An 18942-nucleotide genomic window follows, 5' to 3' on the forward strand; every position below is an offset into this window, starting at 1 on the left:
CAGAACCAGTAGGAGGGTCTTAGTGCCGTCAATCAACCTCATTCACTCACTGCTGCTAAATGTGCTAATGGTGGAGAAACAACTGATCATTACAGGAAAAATGTTTATTTGCTGTCATTAGCAGATATGCTAACTAGACTAAGCATTCACAACAGGCTGCGCTAGCTACAGCATAGGGATGAGCAGCCACATGAGATTGTGATTGACAGCACTAAAACTCTCCTGTCTCTGATTAGCTGTTTCTAGATAGTACTGGGAGAAGGCAGAGGAAATAGATTTTTCACAGATTATCTCTCATGCCATACTGTCACAACACAATGACAGTTTTAACAAATATTTTCAAAAATTGTTTTATAAAAGTTACATACTGCAGCTTTAATTTCACTCAGGAGAGGACGGGTCAGGAGGGACGTGGGTTAGAGCTGCTGCTGACTGACTCATCTGTTGTTAAGTGGCAAAAGGTACAGGGACAAACTCAATATATGAATATGTTGATCATTTCTTTTCTTAATTCATTAAATGCTAGTGAAAAGGAGGCAAACAGTAGCCTGTAGCTAAGCTAACTATGCTAAATGGTTGATAATCTCACACAGTCTACCCTCCTCTCTTGGAGAAAAACTGGGTTATAAATCGACACTCTTGCCTTTTGCTCTCTCTCCCTTCCTCTATTTTTATTTATTTTGAAAACCTGATTTTATCATTTTTCTTAGCAGCATAGAACAGAACAAGAACAGTCGTTCTTGTTTTCTACTGACTGCTGCTGATCACCGTCACGGTCAAGCGCTCCAAGCAGGAACAACCATTTCATGCAGATCCAGGGGGGTGTTCAGGGCAAATATGAACTTTTTGGCCTGGGAGGGTAACATTTAATTTTTACTGCTAAAAACAATTTTAGAAAACACAATATAATTAATTTTGTAATTGACAAGGCCCCATTTTCTTTTTATTTCTATGACCAAAAAAAAAAGATAATAATAATAATTGTGGAGGGCCCCCTGTTGGACCGGTACCCTTGGAACTTTTCCTCCTATATGGCGCCCCTGGATACAGGTAATGTTTGCTAAAGATGACTAGCTATCTAATACATGAATATATAGACACCTCATTGAGCGCTGAGTCCATCTTGTATGTGGCAGTAGACTTGTTTCAACCGTTTTAAAATACAAACTGGATTAATTGGCATTACCTTTCACAGGTAAGAATAAAAGAAAACAATTTTTACAAGCAGAATTACTTGACTTTGTAGCCAGAAACTAGCTTCTAAACAACAGAGAAATATTTCCTATGAAGCTAGATTGGCCCGAAGTAACCACTGATTATTATTTTCTTAGCATAGCTAACGTTTTCATGCTGTGTTTTCTAATGAAAACAGGAAGTTTCTAATGAATGCTTTAGCCTGTGTACCAGGACATCTCAGAACTCATTGGACTTCTCCCAGTTTAAGCAGCAGATTCAATCCCCATCTGTGACCAGTGTTCTCAATATAATATAAATAAATTTGTGTTTTATTGCACACTTTTATTCTTTCACTTTTTGTGAATATTTTAAAAGAAATATCTCAAACCGAAGTAATAGTGGATTAAGACAGTTTATGTAATGAAATAAAAAATTATTTACTCTGTTAGCTTTGTTTCCACCCTATCTTTGCTGTCCATAACAGAGTTGACATATCATACTGTAATAAATATATTTTTCTGGGGAAAAAAAAGTAAGAAAAAATATGTAGCAAATGTTTGACAGTGACTGATTTATCAAAGTTTGTCTTTACAATAAAATATCTAAAAATAAAAAGAAATTATTTTTTTCTTCATATCTCGAAACATTAAATATACATTAAATTATGAAATCATGTAAATATGTTATTGAATAAAACACTGTACAAGTGTGTATGTTCATCAAAGTCAATATAAAAACTATTTATCAATCATTACTATCAAATAAAAACATTGTGCTCTTTATTCAGAAATCCCTCAAACCAATTAAATAACCACATCAAAAGTTAGGAACGCTGTCTTTAGTGCTTTCTTTGATTACCAGATATATTAGTGTGTGAGACATAATGCGTCAGTGACGGGTATTAACTTAAAAGGCTTTGTAGAACGGCACTTTGTAAAGTTCGGTCAATTTAATTGTTATTAGCTTTCTGGCAGATAAGCCACGTTCAATATGGCGGACGCTGTGACGTATTGCAGCAATGGCCGACCCGCTCCATGGGGCGTCTACGTATGCTATATCTATACAGCATGTTAGCCTATAGACTACTGTTGTTGTTGTCTATGTTCAAAAGTGGGTAGTACTTGTTACATTAACTTGAGTAACGTTTTTGGAAAGGTACTTATAAGAGTAGTTTTACCGCAGGGTACCTTTTTGTTTTACTTGAGTAATGTCATTATTGCTACGTAGATTCATTTTGCCCACCCAAAATAAGTCGATGCCCCCCTGTTAAACTCGTCTGGAGCCGGGGCTGCGAAAAATAACTTACCGAATAACCAACGTAGCGATTTCAAACATGGCGCTCCTGCGGCCTACTTGCCATGCTGCAGCCTACTCGTAGGCCAAGTACAAGTCGCCAAACTAGGCCTCGATGAACACTGACACGATTTCAATCGGATCCAGTTTCAGTCATAAGGCTGGGCGTCCACTTCGGATTCCGCGTCTTGGGATCAGAAAATATCATTTTTAATCCAGGTCCCAAAGTTCATGAATATCAGACCGACAGTTTCGTGTCTGTGAGCTGCCAGGTGCTAGCCACATCTTTTTTAAAAAAAACACTCACGTAGAAACTGCGTCATATTTCTATCCAGCACGGCGCATGCGCATCACGCTCACTAATAACAACAATGGCGCTATTCTGTTGCCAGATTTAACTTTTTCTAGTCCAAACACAGGGTAAAAAATAAACCTGTAAAACCTGCTCAACTGCAAAGAAACAGTAGGAATCTAAATATCTTATAAAACACGTTAATAGTACTACATGTTTTTTTTATATATAATCTATCCCTAAAATATTTTTAGAATAATTCAGAGAAACAGCAAAATTTTATATTTATTTTTCATAATGTAGGACTGAAGATTTTTTTTTCAAATATTTTCAAAGTTTCAAAAGAACAAACTAATTTAGAAAAACAGTAAACATGTATTTGCACATATATAACTATATTCATAGTTTTTAAAACTATATGAGGGATAAACTTGCTTTTTATGTTTTCAAAGCTTCATATCAAACTGCTGCTCCAGTATGTCCTGACTCTTATGGAGAGTGAACAGTGTCAAATGACAATAAATAACTTATGTAATAATTATTTAAGTGTGTCATTAATTTATTAAAATTCTTCACTCTCCATCGACCTGTGTCTTTTGATCTGTCTTTTAAAAAATGTAAGTTTATTCATAAATTGCTTATTTAAAAATGTACAATAAAGTTTTGTAAAATAACTTTTTCTTTATATTTGATTCATTTACGCAAATATAAGTCCACAGATCTTACTTAAACGTTCAGCTTGGATTTAATTTAAATGTAAATCATGAATTTCTTGTCATTTTGATATTTCTTAACTAAGTACATTTTATTTACTGGTCAGAATCCAGAGCTGTGCAGATCAACTGTGATCTCTATAGAAACAGAGATGTTCTGCCTTCAGCAAAACCACCAGTCAGATCCACTTTTCTGTCAAAATTTCTTTTATAGTTTTAACCACATTTATTATCTTTCAAGTCCCTTATTTAACTGTAAGTGTTAGGTGAAATGTATATATTATCATATATTTGTTGTTTCCTTTATAACAATAGTGTTTCATATTTGATGTTCCTTGATTGTTTTCTTTTCCTTCAACATAAAGAATGTTTCTGTATGTTTTGATCTACTTTATCTCCGTCTGCACAAGAAGGCCTCCCTGAAGAGAAGCAGTGATAACCGAGCTCACGGGGTTCATTGCTCACAAGGACTTCTTCTTCCCTTAAACGGTTAGATAGCTGACGAATCGTCGCCTTGAAGATATACGACCTGTTCTGTTTTTACTCTGTGTTCTAATGCAAGATAACGTGTTTAGTTAGTGATTGTCATTAGCACTGCAACTAAATGTTCTGTCCCCACCCCTTTAGAGTTGCAGTGCTCTCTGTGATAGGGACTCTGAAAGTAATAAAAAGAGAGGAGCGGACAAATGTGTTTCAGAGCGGTTGGAGATTTGTAACTGTAAACACATCTCTGTCCGTTCTCCTCACGAGATCAAAAGAATCTAACTCTCTTGTCTTTTCTGTGTTGTTCAACTTGTCTTTAATAGGTGTCAAACCTGACAGTAAGCCATTTACTTAAAGAAAGTTGTGAAATTGCAAAATCAAAACAGAATTTTCCTCCACTTTCCAATTTTTTCTAATGTGTTTTGAAAAATAAATCAACTTAAAATAACAGTAAAGCTGAACTGATAATGTGCAGTCTCTATTTTATTACGATACAATTAAATATTAAATGATCAGATATTATTATCAGGGGCTGCACAGTGGCACAGTTGGTAGAGCTGTTGCCTTGCAGCAATTTGATTCCTGGCCCGGGGTCTTTCTGCACGGAGTTTGCATGTTCTCCCTGTGCATGCATGGGTTCTCTCCGGGCACTCCGGCTTCGTCCCACAGTCCAAAAATATGACTGTCCGATTAATTGGTCTCTCTAAATGTGAGTGTGTGTGCATGGTTGTGTGTCCAGTGATGCCCTGCGACCTGTCCAGGGTGAACCCCGCCTCTCGCCCGGAACGTTAGCTGGAGATAGGCACCAGCACCCCTGCCGACCCCACTAGGGACAAGCGTGTAAGAAAATGGATGGATGGATGTTATTATCAATTTCTCTGTATTTATGGAGCCATTTCACAAAATACTTTTTAACTCTTGAGTAATTTCTTGGACGGCTACTTTTTACCTTTATTTAAGTAAAAACATGTTGAAGTAGTGCTACTCTAAACTCAAGTATAGAATATTATTATCTTCACACTCTATTAGTCAATCTGATATGCAATAACTACAACTCCCACAATGCCATGCATCTGTATTTGACACGTGTGGCCTTCACACACTCATGTGACCCGCACGTAAACATGGCGGACGTGGAAGTAGCAAAACCTTTGAGCGGTTTACTGAGTGGAATAGCTCAGATGGTGTATTATAATAAAAGCGAAATTACGGAGGAGTTGCTGAAAAATGAGCTGTATCCGGAAATGCCGCAGGAGGAATTCAAAGTTTTGTTCGAAAAAATGAAAGGGCTCATAAAGGTAAGAGAAACATGTTTTCCTGTCTGCAGATACAAACGAACAGCCCAAAACAAGTATCTATGCATTGTCATTACTATTAAAGGTAGCCAAGAGTCTTTTAATGTTAGAAAAACTCTTAATATTAATGCTAAGATAATAAATTATTTGATTCAGGCTCAACATTAGTCTTGGCTTTTAGCCATTGACTGTAGTACGATTTTACTGCGCCCTCTTTAAAGCTAGCTTAAAATGAATGGTAAACGTTTTAGATAATATTTGTAAATTAACAACAAATAATGAAGTTATTTACGTACCCTTGCTTCCTTTATTAATGGTTGTCAACAGAGGGCAGGATTGCCTGCTAATTTAAACATTACAGCAACAGTTTTGCCTTAACATCTGTCAGAGCTCAAGTTTACCTTTATTTAATTTTAGCATGTAATTTCTTTTCTCATTAAGAGCAAAAGAACTGATGAGAAACATAAACAAAGTGACACACACACACGTGTTAGTCATTTAAAATATACAAAGGGGGTGGCAAGATCTCAGAAACTTTTTTCTTTTTTCTAATGTTTTGTTTCATTTAAAAAATGTTTAAACAGAGACAAGACTTAAAATAAAGTTGCATCTCCTGGATAGAACTTTAGAAATTAACCATCAAGCTAATAATAGAAGTAAATATATTTAAAACTGACTGTAAAATATGGCTTCAATGCAATCAAGAGTTTAACCTGTAAAACTACTATATATTAATAGTAATTTCATTACTGGTGGCAAACTATTCCAAATTTGGGATTCTTTTTAAATGATGAGGATGTTTCTTGAAATGATGTTTGTCTGTCCAATTGGCAAAAAATGTGGTTTAAATGCAGAATTTGCATACATAAATCTTGAAATATAAGTCATTTAGATAACAATTGTCTATTGATCAATTTTGCAGCTCTACTATATTTCATGTAAACAATTTAAAGAACCACATAAAAAAAGAAGAATTTGATCTTTTTCTTGTAGCAGTCTTCTTAGAAAGGTGATTTTAGTTAGGATGCAATTGGAAAAGCCACAATAAACTTTGACTTTTTGTAGAGATTTGATCTTAAAAATAAACTACATTTTCTTACATTCTCTGATTACAGGATTTTTCCCCTATGGTTTACTCAAGATAACGAGTTAATTCTCCGATTGTTTTCTCAAAATAACAAGCTAATTTCTCGATGGCGTTCTCGAGATAACAAGTTAATCTCGAGAATCATGAGATGATTGGTGTGTCTTAAACATGTGTGTGTGTGTTTGAGAAAACCATCAGAAAATTAACACGTTATCTTAAGAAAATTATTGGGAAAATGTATATGTGAAAAAGAGGATATAAGCTCATTATCTCAAGAAAACAATCGGGAAATTAACTTATTTCGAGAAAATTAACGGGAAAAATGGGAAATTAACTTGTTATTTCGAAAAAACAATCGAGAAATTAGCTCATTATCTTTAAAAAACCATTGCGAAATAGTATCTGCGGAAAATGTCCACTCTTGGCTTCTGTAATTGGTTCATCAGGACATTCAAATGATTTTATTTCTTTTTAGAAAACAATTGAATGCCTTGGTTTATATGACTAAAGTATTTTGAAATTACTTTAGTAATATGTGGTCAAGTAAATATTGCATAGGGAGTTCTTCAGCTTGAATGTGCCAGAAAGGCTGAACAGAAATGAACAGTGAAGTTGCAGAATCCAAACACTCATTCTGATCCTCGTTTTGCTCTCTTTGCTCTGAAGTCCATTGCCACGGCAGACATGGACCACGCCCAGCTGGAGGCCTTCCTCACAGCTCAGACCAAGAGGCACGGTGGCAGCGGGCTGAGTGCTGAGCAGGCCACCGCTCTCTCTCGCTTCTGGAAGAGCCAGCGAGTACGGGTAAGGGAGAGCCTGTTGGCTCAGCATCGCTGGGAGCCCACCCTCAGGGGCCTCTCCTGGAGAGTGGACCTCCAAACTGGTGACCGTTATGGGAACGCTGACCACAGAGGGCCAGTCGCTCTGATGGAGCTGGAGCTTGGCAGAGCTGGACAGGTTAGCATCACTCCAGTTTTACGCACATATCCGCAGAAACTATGAGGAATATTTATTTATATTTGTCTGAGGGCTGGGGAATATATCTGAAAACACATTACAATACAGGCATTTCATATCAGTCAATATCAATAATTATTTCACTGCAAAAACATTGAATCTTACCAAGTATTTTTGGTCTAGTTTCTACTGCAAATATCTTATTACATTTGAAATAAGAGAAAACTGACTTGCAAGTAACTTTTCAACAAGATATATGATCTCACAATAATAATCGACTTATTATTATGAGATAATAATAAGTCAATGAAATTATTGACTTATTATTTAAGTCAATAATTCCTTAATATTGATGAAATACTACTAATTCCATTGGCAGATTATTTCACTCAAAACATGGGGAAAATATTTTGTTATAAGTAAAATAATCTGCTAATGAAACTAGTACTTTTTTTATAATTTTTGTACAGTTTTGACTTAGTTACTGCTCTGAGGTTGCTATTCTTTCAGCAAATTGCCTTTTTTGAGTCTCTATACTCCTGTTCACAGTTAATCAGTTACTAAATTAGTTGATAATTACTTCAGTAATCAATTGATCATAACTAATTCAATGAATTATTTCAACAATAGATGTGTTGTTTCTAGATCAAGTTTGATCTAAAATCTCAACTAAAATAACTTGTGTTTAACACAAAGATTACCCAAAAATCTGCATATTTATGTGACCTGGTTGCTAACTTTATTGTGATACATTTGGGCTACTGACATGGGTGAAACACAGGGAACATTCCTGGTTTTAGACAGAATGAATTACAGTAAACACAGCTGACAGACTGGCTATGAGCTGGATTAGAAGACAGATTTTATCATGGCTGGAGGCCTGGATCTGAATGTGATCAGATTACATGTCAATTTTAATAAGCCTCAGCCCCATGACGAAACTACATTTGTTTCTCAATTTCACAGAAAGCAGCTTCAGAGGCTCTCCAAGACAAAAATCTCCCCTCAAAGGAAATCCACAACATTAATCTAAAGTCAGGATTTATAAATTACTCATGTTCGTTATCGTAAATGACCAACAGAGGTCATGTTTTCCTCTGGTTTTTACATGGAGATGTCACCAGCTGAACATGGAATACTTATCGTGCGGTTTTATTTACCTGGATATAAGTATTTTACCATTTTCCTAATCTTTGTTGTATTACAGCACTATGACATATAAATAAATACATTTTCAATAAGGTAATACGGATTATTTTTGCCTGTAATTTGTACATTAATTTAGCAGTATTATGGGCTTTGTTCATAATTACGGAGCTCCCTTAGGGACATGGAGAATTTTTTTTTCTTTTGCGTTCCCTTGCAAAACTTTTGATCAGTGTAATAATGTATGTTCTTTTGGAAATGCACCACAAACCTATGTGTAAAATAAATCAAATTTCAATCCGTTTTTTGCACTAAAAACTTAAGAGCATAGTTTTCACTGAGGCTTTTTAAATGTGTATATATTTGAAATTTTAAATAGACATTTGTGGCTGTATACAAAATAGACCAGGGTGTATTTGCTTATTGCACAAAAGAATTTTCTTCCCCCATTAACCACAGGGAGCTCTGTACATAATAACTAAAATAAACCATATAATTTTAATATATTTTATCATACATCCTATTTTATAACAGCAGCTGCGTTTCCGTTGACCATATGATTACACAATTTGACTTTTCTAAAATGAATTTGCTTAATGGAAACATGCCAAATTTAAAAAATACAGAAAAAGTTTTTTGATTTAATGTCTTTGTGGTAAGATGAGGAGCTTTTTCATTGGAATTGGTTTTTCTTGCAAAACGGCAATGGAAACTCTTTTTTCACACACAAGTCACAAGAGTGACATGATCAACAACCTGATGTTGCCACTGGTGCAAAACATGAAAAAGAAGACAAGAGGAAGTGATAGGAGGATGATGGCGTGTTTTTGTTTTTAATTACTTACTTCGTGAACAAATTTATTTACGTGTGATTTTTAATTGCATTTCTAATTTGATGGAAGCACTGCAATTAGAAAATAGTTTTTTCTCCGCAAAACTTTGCGCACATTTGTGACAGAAACAAATGTGCGCAATTGCACGCTATTGCATGTCTGCTTGTTTTGTTTCATCAATCTGATATGAAGGTAGACAGATGTAGCTCTGTCATGGGGCTGAGGCTGATATGTAACTTATCCACTGATGAACAGATATACCACAGCTTTCTGCAAGGGAGTATTATAATAATATGTTTTCTATAGTAAAATTACTGTTCTTCCTTCCTCCTTTTTTCTTGTTTCCCATCAGGACTCTGAGTTTTTGTGTCTGGAGGTTGATGAGACCAAGGTGGACCAGGTGCTAAAGAAGATGGCTGACATCCAGGAGAGCATAGACAGAATAGTTCACCGTACATAAAACCTAGAAAGTTTGTCACTCTAAGTTACTGGACCTTTGAGCAAGTCCAGCTGTATTTTCTGGTCAGAAAAGTGGTTTTATATCAGCCGGAGAGAAATGATTTTCTTCATTGGAAGATTACCTGTAAGTAACGGCACAATAGAGCAACGGCTCCAGCTTCATATAAACTATGCTGCTGCGGTTCCACAATCGCTTTTTTTTATTGCCAGAAATGCATCTGCTTTGAATTTGTTAACCAGCTTGATATGTTGTAATATTGAAAGAAGCAAATGTAACACTTAACATAATATCATGTAATTTAGATGTTTTCTGTCTAAATGCAAATAACTTTTTAAAATAAAAATGTAATTGTCCAGTCAGGTTGTAGGTCTGCTCCTTGCTTTTGTGGGAGGTGTATCATTTCTTGGAGAAGAATCTGTGTTGCTGATAAGAACTGTGATGTTCTTCTGTTGTTTTTATATTATTGTTGATCAGATAAAAGGCATAAAGATTATATACATTTAGGACCATGGTGACATCAGTGAGTCCACCTGCTTTCTTATCAATTATTTATGAGTAGGAAAGAAAAACCTATAAACCTGCACAGTGCCACAGTGTTTGTGTAACACTTCCTCTGTGACAGAAAACCTATTAAAGCAACAGTTTCGTTTTTTTTACCAGGATTGAATCTGAACGGTACTTTTAAGCTATTTACTACTGTACCTAACAGATGTTTTTTTTTTTTTGTCAAATAAACACAGTTAGTACACAATCATTTATTACCGGATTAAACAAGTGTAGTTAAACAAAGTTGTGTTTATTTTCAACATATTTCTCTGAAACGTTTTAGGATATCGGTCAGGTTACACCAGAGTAGATCACAGAACTGTACGTATGTATCATATCTGACAAGCAATAAACAGCTCCTGCAATAAAATCATAAGATTTTAAAAGCTAGGCTGTGTGAACTTTGTTCAGAGCACCCTATTGTTTTTACCAGTCATTATCCAACATCAGATTGATTTAGTAATAAATAAGAAATAGTTATATTTCTGGGAGTATATCTTATCTGAGCTTTTCTTTGACTTGAAAAACTTTGTGAGATTTAGGGATATTTGCTTTTTTCCCCCTGTGATTGCCCTTTATTAACCCTAATGATAGGGATAAGGTTGCAACATGTCCTCCCGCTTGTTGCTGATTGAGTTGAGGGTAAAGTCTGCTTTTGCCGTCTGTGTACGGTCTGACCCACTGAGGCCTGTGATGGTTTGATAAGATTTCCAGAGGTGAGTGCCGCCTTGATTTACACCTTTGCTGTGTTTTTACTTTAGACATTCATTATCAAAGAACAAACTCTTGGTATTCGAAGCTTTAAATGTGTTGTAGACTGAAATCATGTATGTAACAGCAAAATGCAATTTATGTGAGTAGTTATTTTTTGAAAACATTTGGCTAACACTGCATATTGATTCATTCTAGCTTAAATAGACCCATATTCTATGAACTACTGACATGTCTCTGAAATTCCAAGCAAAGATTTAGTATTTATTTGCAGAAAATGAGAATACTGAAAATGATGCAGTGCTTTCAGACCTCAAATAATGCAAAGAAAACAAGTTCATATTCATTTAGAAACAATAAAACTAATGTTATAAGTCAGGAAGAGTTCAGAAATCAATTTCTGGTGGAATAATCAAGAGGTTTTCAATGGGGTTCAGTGCAGTGGGCTCTTAAGTTTTTCTAGAGCTGTATATGTAGATGTTGTAAGTTTCACATTTGTCTCAGTCAAAGGTTGTGCTGGTGGCTAAATAAATACTTCTGTTTGTATTTCAAACTGTTTTAAAGACTCATTGAATGTGGCATAATCCCCCTGAAGTTTGATCATTTGAAAGTATTGGAACTTTTGAACTAGATTTGATCAAATGCAGTTCAAATTATATAAAAAAAAAAAACATATTGAAATAGCCCTTTAATTCGTCACCAAATAGGATTCTCAAAGTACATCTGCTACTGAAAGTTGAACTGCTACTGAATCATTGCAGTCCAGTAACGGCTCAAAGTTATATTTTATTGCAGTGCTTGAGCATAAAACGTAATTAAACAATAGGAAGCTCAAATTGAACCTCAAAATTTTACCTCCTGCAGCAATGACAGTGTGCTATATGGTGTTCAGATATGCAATTGCTTTATTGGAAAATGTTCCTGTTGATCTTCATGTCTTTTTCATTGCAACTGAACCCTTTTTATTGTTTAAGTTCCTAATGATTTAAATGTTTTAGCAGAAACAGATTTGAGCCAAATTGATGGATGTTGCATATTTTTCTTAATACAAGAAAATCAATTATTTGAAACCCATAGTTGTCTTGCGATCGGAAGGTTGTAGGTTTGATTCCACATGTCAATGTGCCTCTGTGCAAATTGCCTACTGATCTGTATATAAATGCGTGCGTGGCTGCGACTGGGTGAATGTAGTGTAAAGCGCTTTGAGTGGTCAAAATGACTGGAAAAGCGCTATATAAGTTCAGTCCATTTCCATTTTTCCATAATGCCATTCAATCTGCTAACTAGATTGATGGAAGGATTTTATAGCAACATTTCTGTTGTGAAGAAAAAAATAATCTATAATCTATAGATAATCTTTGCAATAAATTGTAACAGAAATTAAGCACATTAAAATATGGAAACAATATGAATTGTTGCACAAAAAACCCTGCAGATCTTGCATTGCTTAACTTAAAAACCTTTTGCCACACGACTGTTCTGCAGTTTAGCCCAGAGTCTCAAATAGTTTCAATCCGCCCCTGAAAAAAAAAATCCAGAGCAGGTTGGAGCTTGAGAAAAACCGAACAAGGGAGGAGTCACGAGGCGCAAGACACAGGAAGGCAGGACGTAAATTCACAGACTACACTTACGGAGTGGCGGTAACAAAACTGTACGTTTGATTACGTTAGGTGACTGACATAGAGTTTATTATCCGATTTGGATTACTCACCATCCGGATCTACAGAACGCACCGGCCGGTCCGGAGGTGGAATTGGGTCTGCGCCGAAGGAAGGCTAAGGAACCAACCACAGGTTGGTACCAAAACTAAACAATGCTTTTTATTTGTTCGGTTAGTTTACTATTTATAATGTTTAATATGTTTGTACATGAAGGTATTTAGAAACAAGGCCAAATATATATTTTTCCGTAACTCCAGTCGCGGATTTCAGCAAACATCTATAACAAGTATTCATACCCTTTATATCTTTTTACAGTTTGTCACGTTTCAGCCGCAAAGTTTCATATATTCTATTACGAATTATTGTGAGAAACTGAAGGATAATCTGATAAGCTTGACGTGCGTATATCACCTTTTACTCCGATACCCTTAGATAAAATCCAGTGTAATCAGTTGCCATAAAAAGTCACTTAATTTTTAAACTGGTTCCACCAGTGTGTAATTTAACCTTAGCATAAGTCATCCTGTTTCTTGAATTTGTCAGAGAGTAAGCAAATACAAAGAACAAGGAACAAACTATAGGGAATAAGTTTAAAGGTTAGATTATAAATCCCAAACTCTGAGCTTCTCTCTGCCTGCTGTTCAATCCATCATCTGTAAATGTTAAAGACTCAGCTGCTAATCTACCAAAACATGACCTTTCACTTAACAAGTAACTTTGTAACTCAGGGAAAGATGTGAGAATCCACATCAGAGGCTGGAGAAGCAAAAAAAAAAAAAAAAAAATAAAAATCATTAGTTTTTCACTCCATAAATATGACTTTTATGTAAGAGGTGAAAAAAACGAAGCCATTGTTCAATAAAAAAGCTTAAAATGTTCATCACTTTGAACACAGAGCTCTCTCTAGCATGGTGGTAACAAATGGAAAAGTTTAGATCGAAGCAGTCAGAGTCCAGACTAATGATAATTAACAATTTATGGGAATATTTGAAAGTTGATGTTCATGAACGCTTTCTATACAATCTGACAGAACTTAAGATGTTTTGCTAAGAATGGACAAATATTACAGTTTCTAAATGTACAAATCTGGTGAAAGTACACCTGAAAAGATAGTTCCACAAAGTATTGACACTGGAGGCATAAATACAACTGCATGCCACACTTTTCAGTAGGGGAAGCACCATTATAAAAACTTGGGCTGATATCTGATATAAATATTGCTGGTTTGGCTGATAACTGATATTTATGTACATCACCTATGTAGATAAATATATTTTTATATTTTACTCCTCATTTGACACCTTGAAACAAACAACCACATCGCTAACTTCACCACTGCTTCTCTGCTTCTGTTAAACTCAGATGTTACTATCAGCCCAGTTTTATTCAGTGGACTGATGCCAATATGTTACAAAATGACTAATATGCGTCTCTACTTTTCAACTTTTTCTTGTAAAGCAAATGAAAATAATTTTTGCTTCTCTGTCATCTTTACAGTTATGCACTTAAATGTGTGTTTATTTATCACATACAGTCCCAGTAAATTAAAGCTTGTGACTATAATGTGACAAAATGTGAAAAATTAGAAGACTTGGAATCCCTTTACAAAGTGCTTTACGGAGTTAGAATCGTTTTTTGTTTTTTTTTTAAACTGAGGATTAGAGGTACACAATATATTGAATCATAATCATCATTGCAATACCACTGTGTGCAACTGTTGGGTGCAATATTTGCACTATTTAGTAAGATATTTTTAAGTGCCACCCATATAAATCCTGCAGGCAGATAAAGTCTTTTTATCTGTTGAAAAGGCGACCTGCCCTCACTGCTGACACTTGTGTTTGTTGGCTTAGATGCTACACCTCACAAACAGTGATGTGGTCATTGTGAGTCACAAAAACGTAGATTAATATTATACCAGTAAGAGGTATAATGTTGCAATTATACTATTTACTGGTATTATGCAGCCCTACTGAGGAACTACTGGCCTATAACTCGTTTTGTGACATGTTGACACAAAGGTAAGCCATCTACTGGAGCTACAGGCTTAGCAAAATAATAAAATTAATAATAATAGAGTAATTGTTCTATTGAAAACACATATCCACCAGATAAATGAACAGATAAATACAAAACAAAAGGATCGGCCCAAAAATGACTTAATTAAGGAGAGGATTTCCTCCTCACACAGGTAATGTGTTGCCTGAGATAATGCAAATAAGTAATGTTTTAATAAATAACCCTAAACAAATTACAAAACAATAGCTCCCAATGAGCAGCTGACAGCAGTTAGAGGCAGTTAACATTTGTAAAATTAAACATAGCTAAAATGGACAACCTTAATAATGATAACAGTTAAAGGCGTAAACAAAACATAGCAAAATTACTCATGAAATACTGAATGTTATTAAATTTGCCGAAAGTATATGTTAAAATATAACATTTGTAAAGAAAGCTCAGATCTGATAACAGTTACAGACGCAACAGAAAAAGGGCGGAGGAGCTGTCATTTACCCGTTACTATGGTAACCAGCAGAACTTAAAACACCAATAAATGTCTGAAGAAACAACCTGTTGACTAAACAAAATAAATTTAAAGAATAAATAAACAAATTTTGACAATATTTCACATCTACAATATTGTTAACTAAAACCCTGTTACACTTAGACGTAACTCAGAAGATTTCCGAAAGTTGAAGATTTTTGACCCTGGAGCTTTTTCTAGAACATTTCTGAGATTAAATCTTAAAAGATTTTATTTTCTTTCGACAATGGCCTTAATACGCCGTTGTAATTTCCTCATGTGGTTTATGACTAGACCACATCACGAAACTTTCTACAGGTAGTTTTGTGTCTGTATCTTTTTGCACTGAGTGGCATATTAACAAAATAATTAACCCATTTAACATCAACATTTATGTTGTTTGAATATCAGCCCAACACGTCGAAGATGATGGCACATTTTGCTGTGTGTATTTAATAATAAATCACATTTAACTTTGAATAAACATTTACTAGGTCTACTGAGGATAATATGTGTGATGAATGATCACATTCACTTTAACAAAAACATTTCTTACTGCTTTAATGTTTACAGTTTGAATTCCTGATGGCTGCAGAAAAAACAGAAACAAGCTTCTCCTCACTGCAGAGCATTCATGTGAAACCGGGGGTAATGTGAGTGACACCCACAACCAGCAAGCTGTCAGCCTATTCAGAGGTATGCAACAAGTTGTGCTACTCTTTGGTACAATACTTGCTCGGGGCACAGTCTGTACTGTAAGAAAATGTGTTTCTCTGAAGAAAAAGCACATCTATTATCTTGCAAAATGTATACTTTGTAACTTTTCCACATTTTATCATGTTACTGTTATCAAACTTCAATGTGTTTGTTGGGACTGTTTGTTATTGCCCAACACCCTGCTTAATTGTGACAAGTGATGAATTACTCTCTTGTGTAAATGTTTTACACTTTATTTGAATTGCACAGTCACATAATAAAGTTCTAATATTTTACAAATTTTGTACTTATTACCTAAGATGGAGTAGCTTTCAACAAACAAGCAATTTCCTCTTGGGGATCAATAAAGTATATTCTATTTTATTCTATTCTATTCTAATATTAATCCCAGCCATGTGGCCCCTTGCGTGTGCAGTCTAAGCCCACTGAGCCACTGCTGTCTGTAAAATGGTGTCATGTGCATGGCTGAATTGGAAACGTATGATTCCTGCTTGCCTGTCGTTGTTACGGAGAAAGTAGGAGGGATTAGAGAAGGGATGAGGAAAAATTGTTCCTGGGGAATTAAGAGGGAAAATGTGGCCTTGTATTCTGCAAGTTTAAGCTCTAAAACCAAACTTTGGAGGATCAAACTTCCTGTTGACCTTCTTGTTACATATTTCTCCCAATCCTTTCAAAGTGGGCTATTATGTTTCTGCATATTCCTATTCATTCTGCATTTACTGTGAGTCTTGACATGGCACTCCAGTTCTTCTGGTTTTTCATTTATTTGCTGTTGTTTTAATTTATTAATATATTGTCTTTTTTTCTAGATTCACGGTGCACACATGCCATTGGGCCGGAAGAAAGGAAAGGCCCTTTGCATGTTGATGATGATCAACATCTTGATCTGTGTTCTGGTGGGCGTTTCGTGGAAACTTGGGCATAAAGGCGATCCGAAGGGGATTCGGATTCCATCCAAGAGGTTCTGGGGCCGAACGTTAATGAGCAAATCCTTCTGGAACAAGGAACAGCAGCGCTTGGACGTGATTAACAACCCGCTTATCAACTCTGAACTCTTTGGAGGCTCCTTCATTGCTCTGCCGGATTGGCTTAATGATACCGGACCTCTTGACCCATGTGAAGCGGATTACCGGGTCGCAAGGCAGGTTTTGGACTACAACATTCTACCAAAGCGGTTCCAGGACTTTCTTTTACACATGCGCTGTAGGATGTATCCGATGCTGATAAACCAGCCCCACGTCTGCGATGAAAAACCCTTCCTTCTGCTGGTGGTCAAGTCACTGATGCCGCATTTCGACCGGCGCCAGGCCATTCGCCAGACATGGGGACACGCTGGCTTCTTAGCCAATCGGAGTGTGGTGACAGTGTTCCTGCTTGGCAGAACTTCATCTGTGGACAACTTCCCCGACCTGCAGGAGATGCTAAACCATGAGGCAAAGCTTCACAAAGACCTGCTGCAGTGGGACTACAGGGACACATTCTTCAACCTCACCCTTAAAGAAGTCCTTTTTCTAGAATGGTTCAGCACGCACTGTCCTCACGCTCAGTATATTCTCAAGGGTGACGACGACGTCTTTGTTAACACCTTACAAATCATTGACTTCCTGGAAGGCTTGTCTGAGGGCAAAGGCAAAGATTTGTTCATAGGTGATGTTATCAAGAATGCAGGTCCCCACAGAAACAGAAAACTGAAGTATTTTATCCCTGAGAGTGTATTTGTGGGGCAGTACCCACCCTACGCTGGCGGTGGAGGCTACCTGCTCTCTGGGGATTTAGCAATACGTCTTTCCAACATTTCTCAGGAGGTGGTCTTGTATCCCATTGATGATGTCTACACTGGGATGTGTCTGGAGAAGCTGGGCCTGGTGCCTAAAAAGCACCCAGGATTTAGGACGTTTGACATTGAAGAGAAGTACAGGGACAACCCATGCATCTACAGAAGCCTGATGCTGGTTCACAGTCGAACACCACAGGAGATGCTGGAGATCTGGCCGTGGATTACTCACCCTGAGCTGAGCTGCCAGTGACCTGTTTCAACTGGTTTTAAAGTTGTCAGATAATCTGCTTCATTTTATTGAGTATTTTAAATATGTTTTTACATATTTGTTAAAATGGTCACTATGCACTGAAATTATGAGATAATCTGAGAAAAAATGTTTCCTTCTCCCAGTGCTCCCAGTTCTTGATGCACAAATACACAGCTCCATCAGAAATAACCAATCACAGCCAGGAGGAGGGTCTTACTGCTGTCAATCATCCTCATATATGAGCTGCACTCACTCTCCCCCTTTCTCTCTGCTACCACAAAGGAGCATAATTGGTTATGCTAACTATGCTAATTAGCATAGCCAAGCAGTTTTTCTGTAACTGTAAGTTATTTCTCCAATATTAGCACACTTAACAGAACGTACATGAGGATGATTGACAGCGCTAAGATACTCCTCCTGGCTCTGATTGGTTGTTTTTGACCAGAAACTGTGCTGATGGTGATTTTAGCTTAGAGAAGAGATGGAAGAAATTGATCTTTTCACAGACTATCCGTTATGCTGTACTGTCACGACAGCTTTAACAAATATGTAAAAAAGCATATTTTTGCAAAAGATACAAAATGCAGCTTTAAAGTAATTATACTATTTTATTGATTTAAATAGGTGTATTTCATTAAAGTACAAGAATTAAAATGTTACCGTGTGACATTGGTTTTGTAATGAACTGGAGGAGGTGACTGAGGAGGATGAGGTCTGAGAACATCGCTAAGAATTTCATATCAGTTGATATTGATAATTATTGATTATTGTTTTGTTTTAAATATCTGAAATACTGCCAAACTGGTGGCATGACCCTGATACTGCAGCTGTGCAATTTACTCAACAGGTTGTTGCTAGGTAACCAAAGAGTGAATGAGTTAGTTGATACCATCAACCTTGGTCAGCTCTGCTAAAGCATGTACTCTGCTTACATCCCCCAGAATGCCATGAAGTTCAGTGGAATTATTATACTGTCTATCTATTGATATTGATCACAGGTTTATTGTTGTTGATTTATTTC

General features: G+C 36.1%; 2 protein-coding genes across 3 annotated transcripts; both read left to right on the plus strand.

Moving 5' to 3' along the window:
• Positions 1-5024: 5024 nt before the first annotated feature.
• Positions 5025-10090, plus strand: commd1 (copper metabolism (Murr1) domain containing 1). Its single transcript, XM_028018367.1, has 3 exons — positions 5025-5255; positions 7006-7296; positions 9628-10090. Exons 1-3 carry the CDS (start codon positions 5025-5027, stop codon positions 9733-9735), a joined length of 630 nt encoding a protein of 209 aa, XP_027874168.1. The 3' UTR covers positions 9736-10090.
• A 182-nt stretch (positions 10091-10272) lies between these two features.
• On the plus strand, positions 10273-18580 carry LOC114145440 (N-acetyllactosaminide beta-1,3-N-acetylglucosaminyltransferase 2-like). 2 transcript variants are annotated; one of them, XM_028019006.1, is made up of 4 exons: positions 10273-10997; positions 12663-12785; positions 15751-15873; positions 16704-18580. In XM_028019006.1, exon 4 carries the CDS (start codon positions 16719-16721, stop codon positions 17919-17921), a length of 1203 nt encoding a protein of 400 aa, XP_027874807.1. In that variant the 5' UTR covers positions 10273-10997; positions 12663-12785; positions 15751-15873; positions 16704-16718; the 3' UTR covers positions 17922-18580. The 2 variants fall into 2 exon arrangements, with proteins under 2 accessions (XP_027874807.1, XP_027874808.1); XM_028019007.1 differs by lacking the exon at positions 10273-10997 and adding an exon at positions 12285-12643 and having other exon boundaries at positions 12719-12785.
• The last annotated feature ends 362 nt before the right edge of the window (positions 18581-18942 follow it).

This window comes from Xiphophorus couchianus, chromosome 5, assembly GCF_001444195.1.
Source record: "Xiphophorus couchianus chromosome 5, X_couchianus-1.0, whole genome shotgun sequence".
Lineage (NCBI taxonomy): Eukaryota > Metazoa > Chordata > Actinopteri > Cyprinodontiformes > Poeciliidae > Xiphophorus > Xiphophorus couchianus.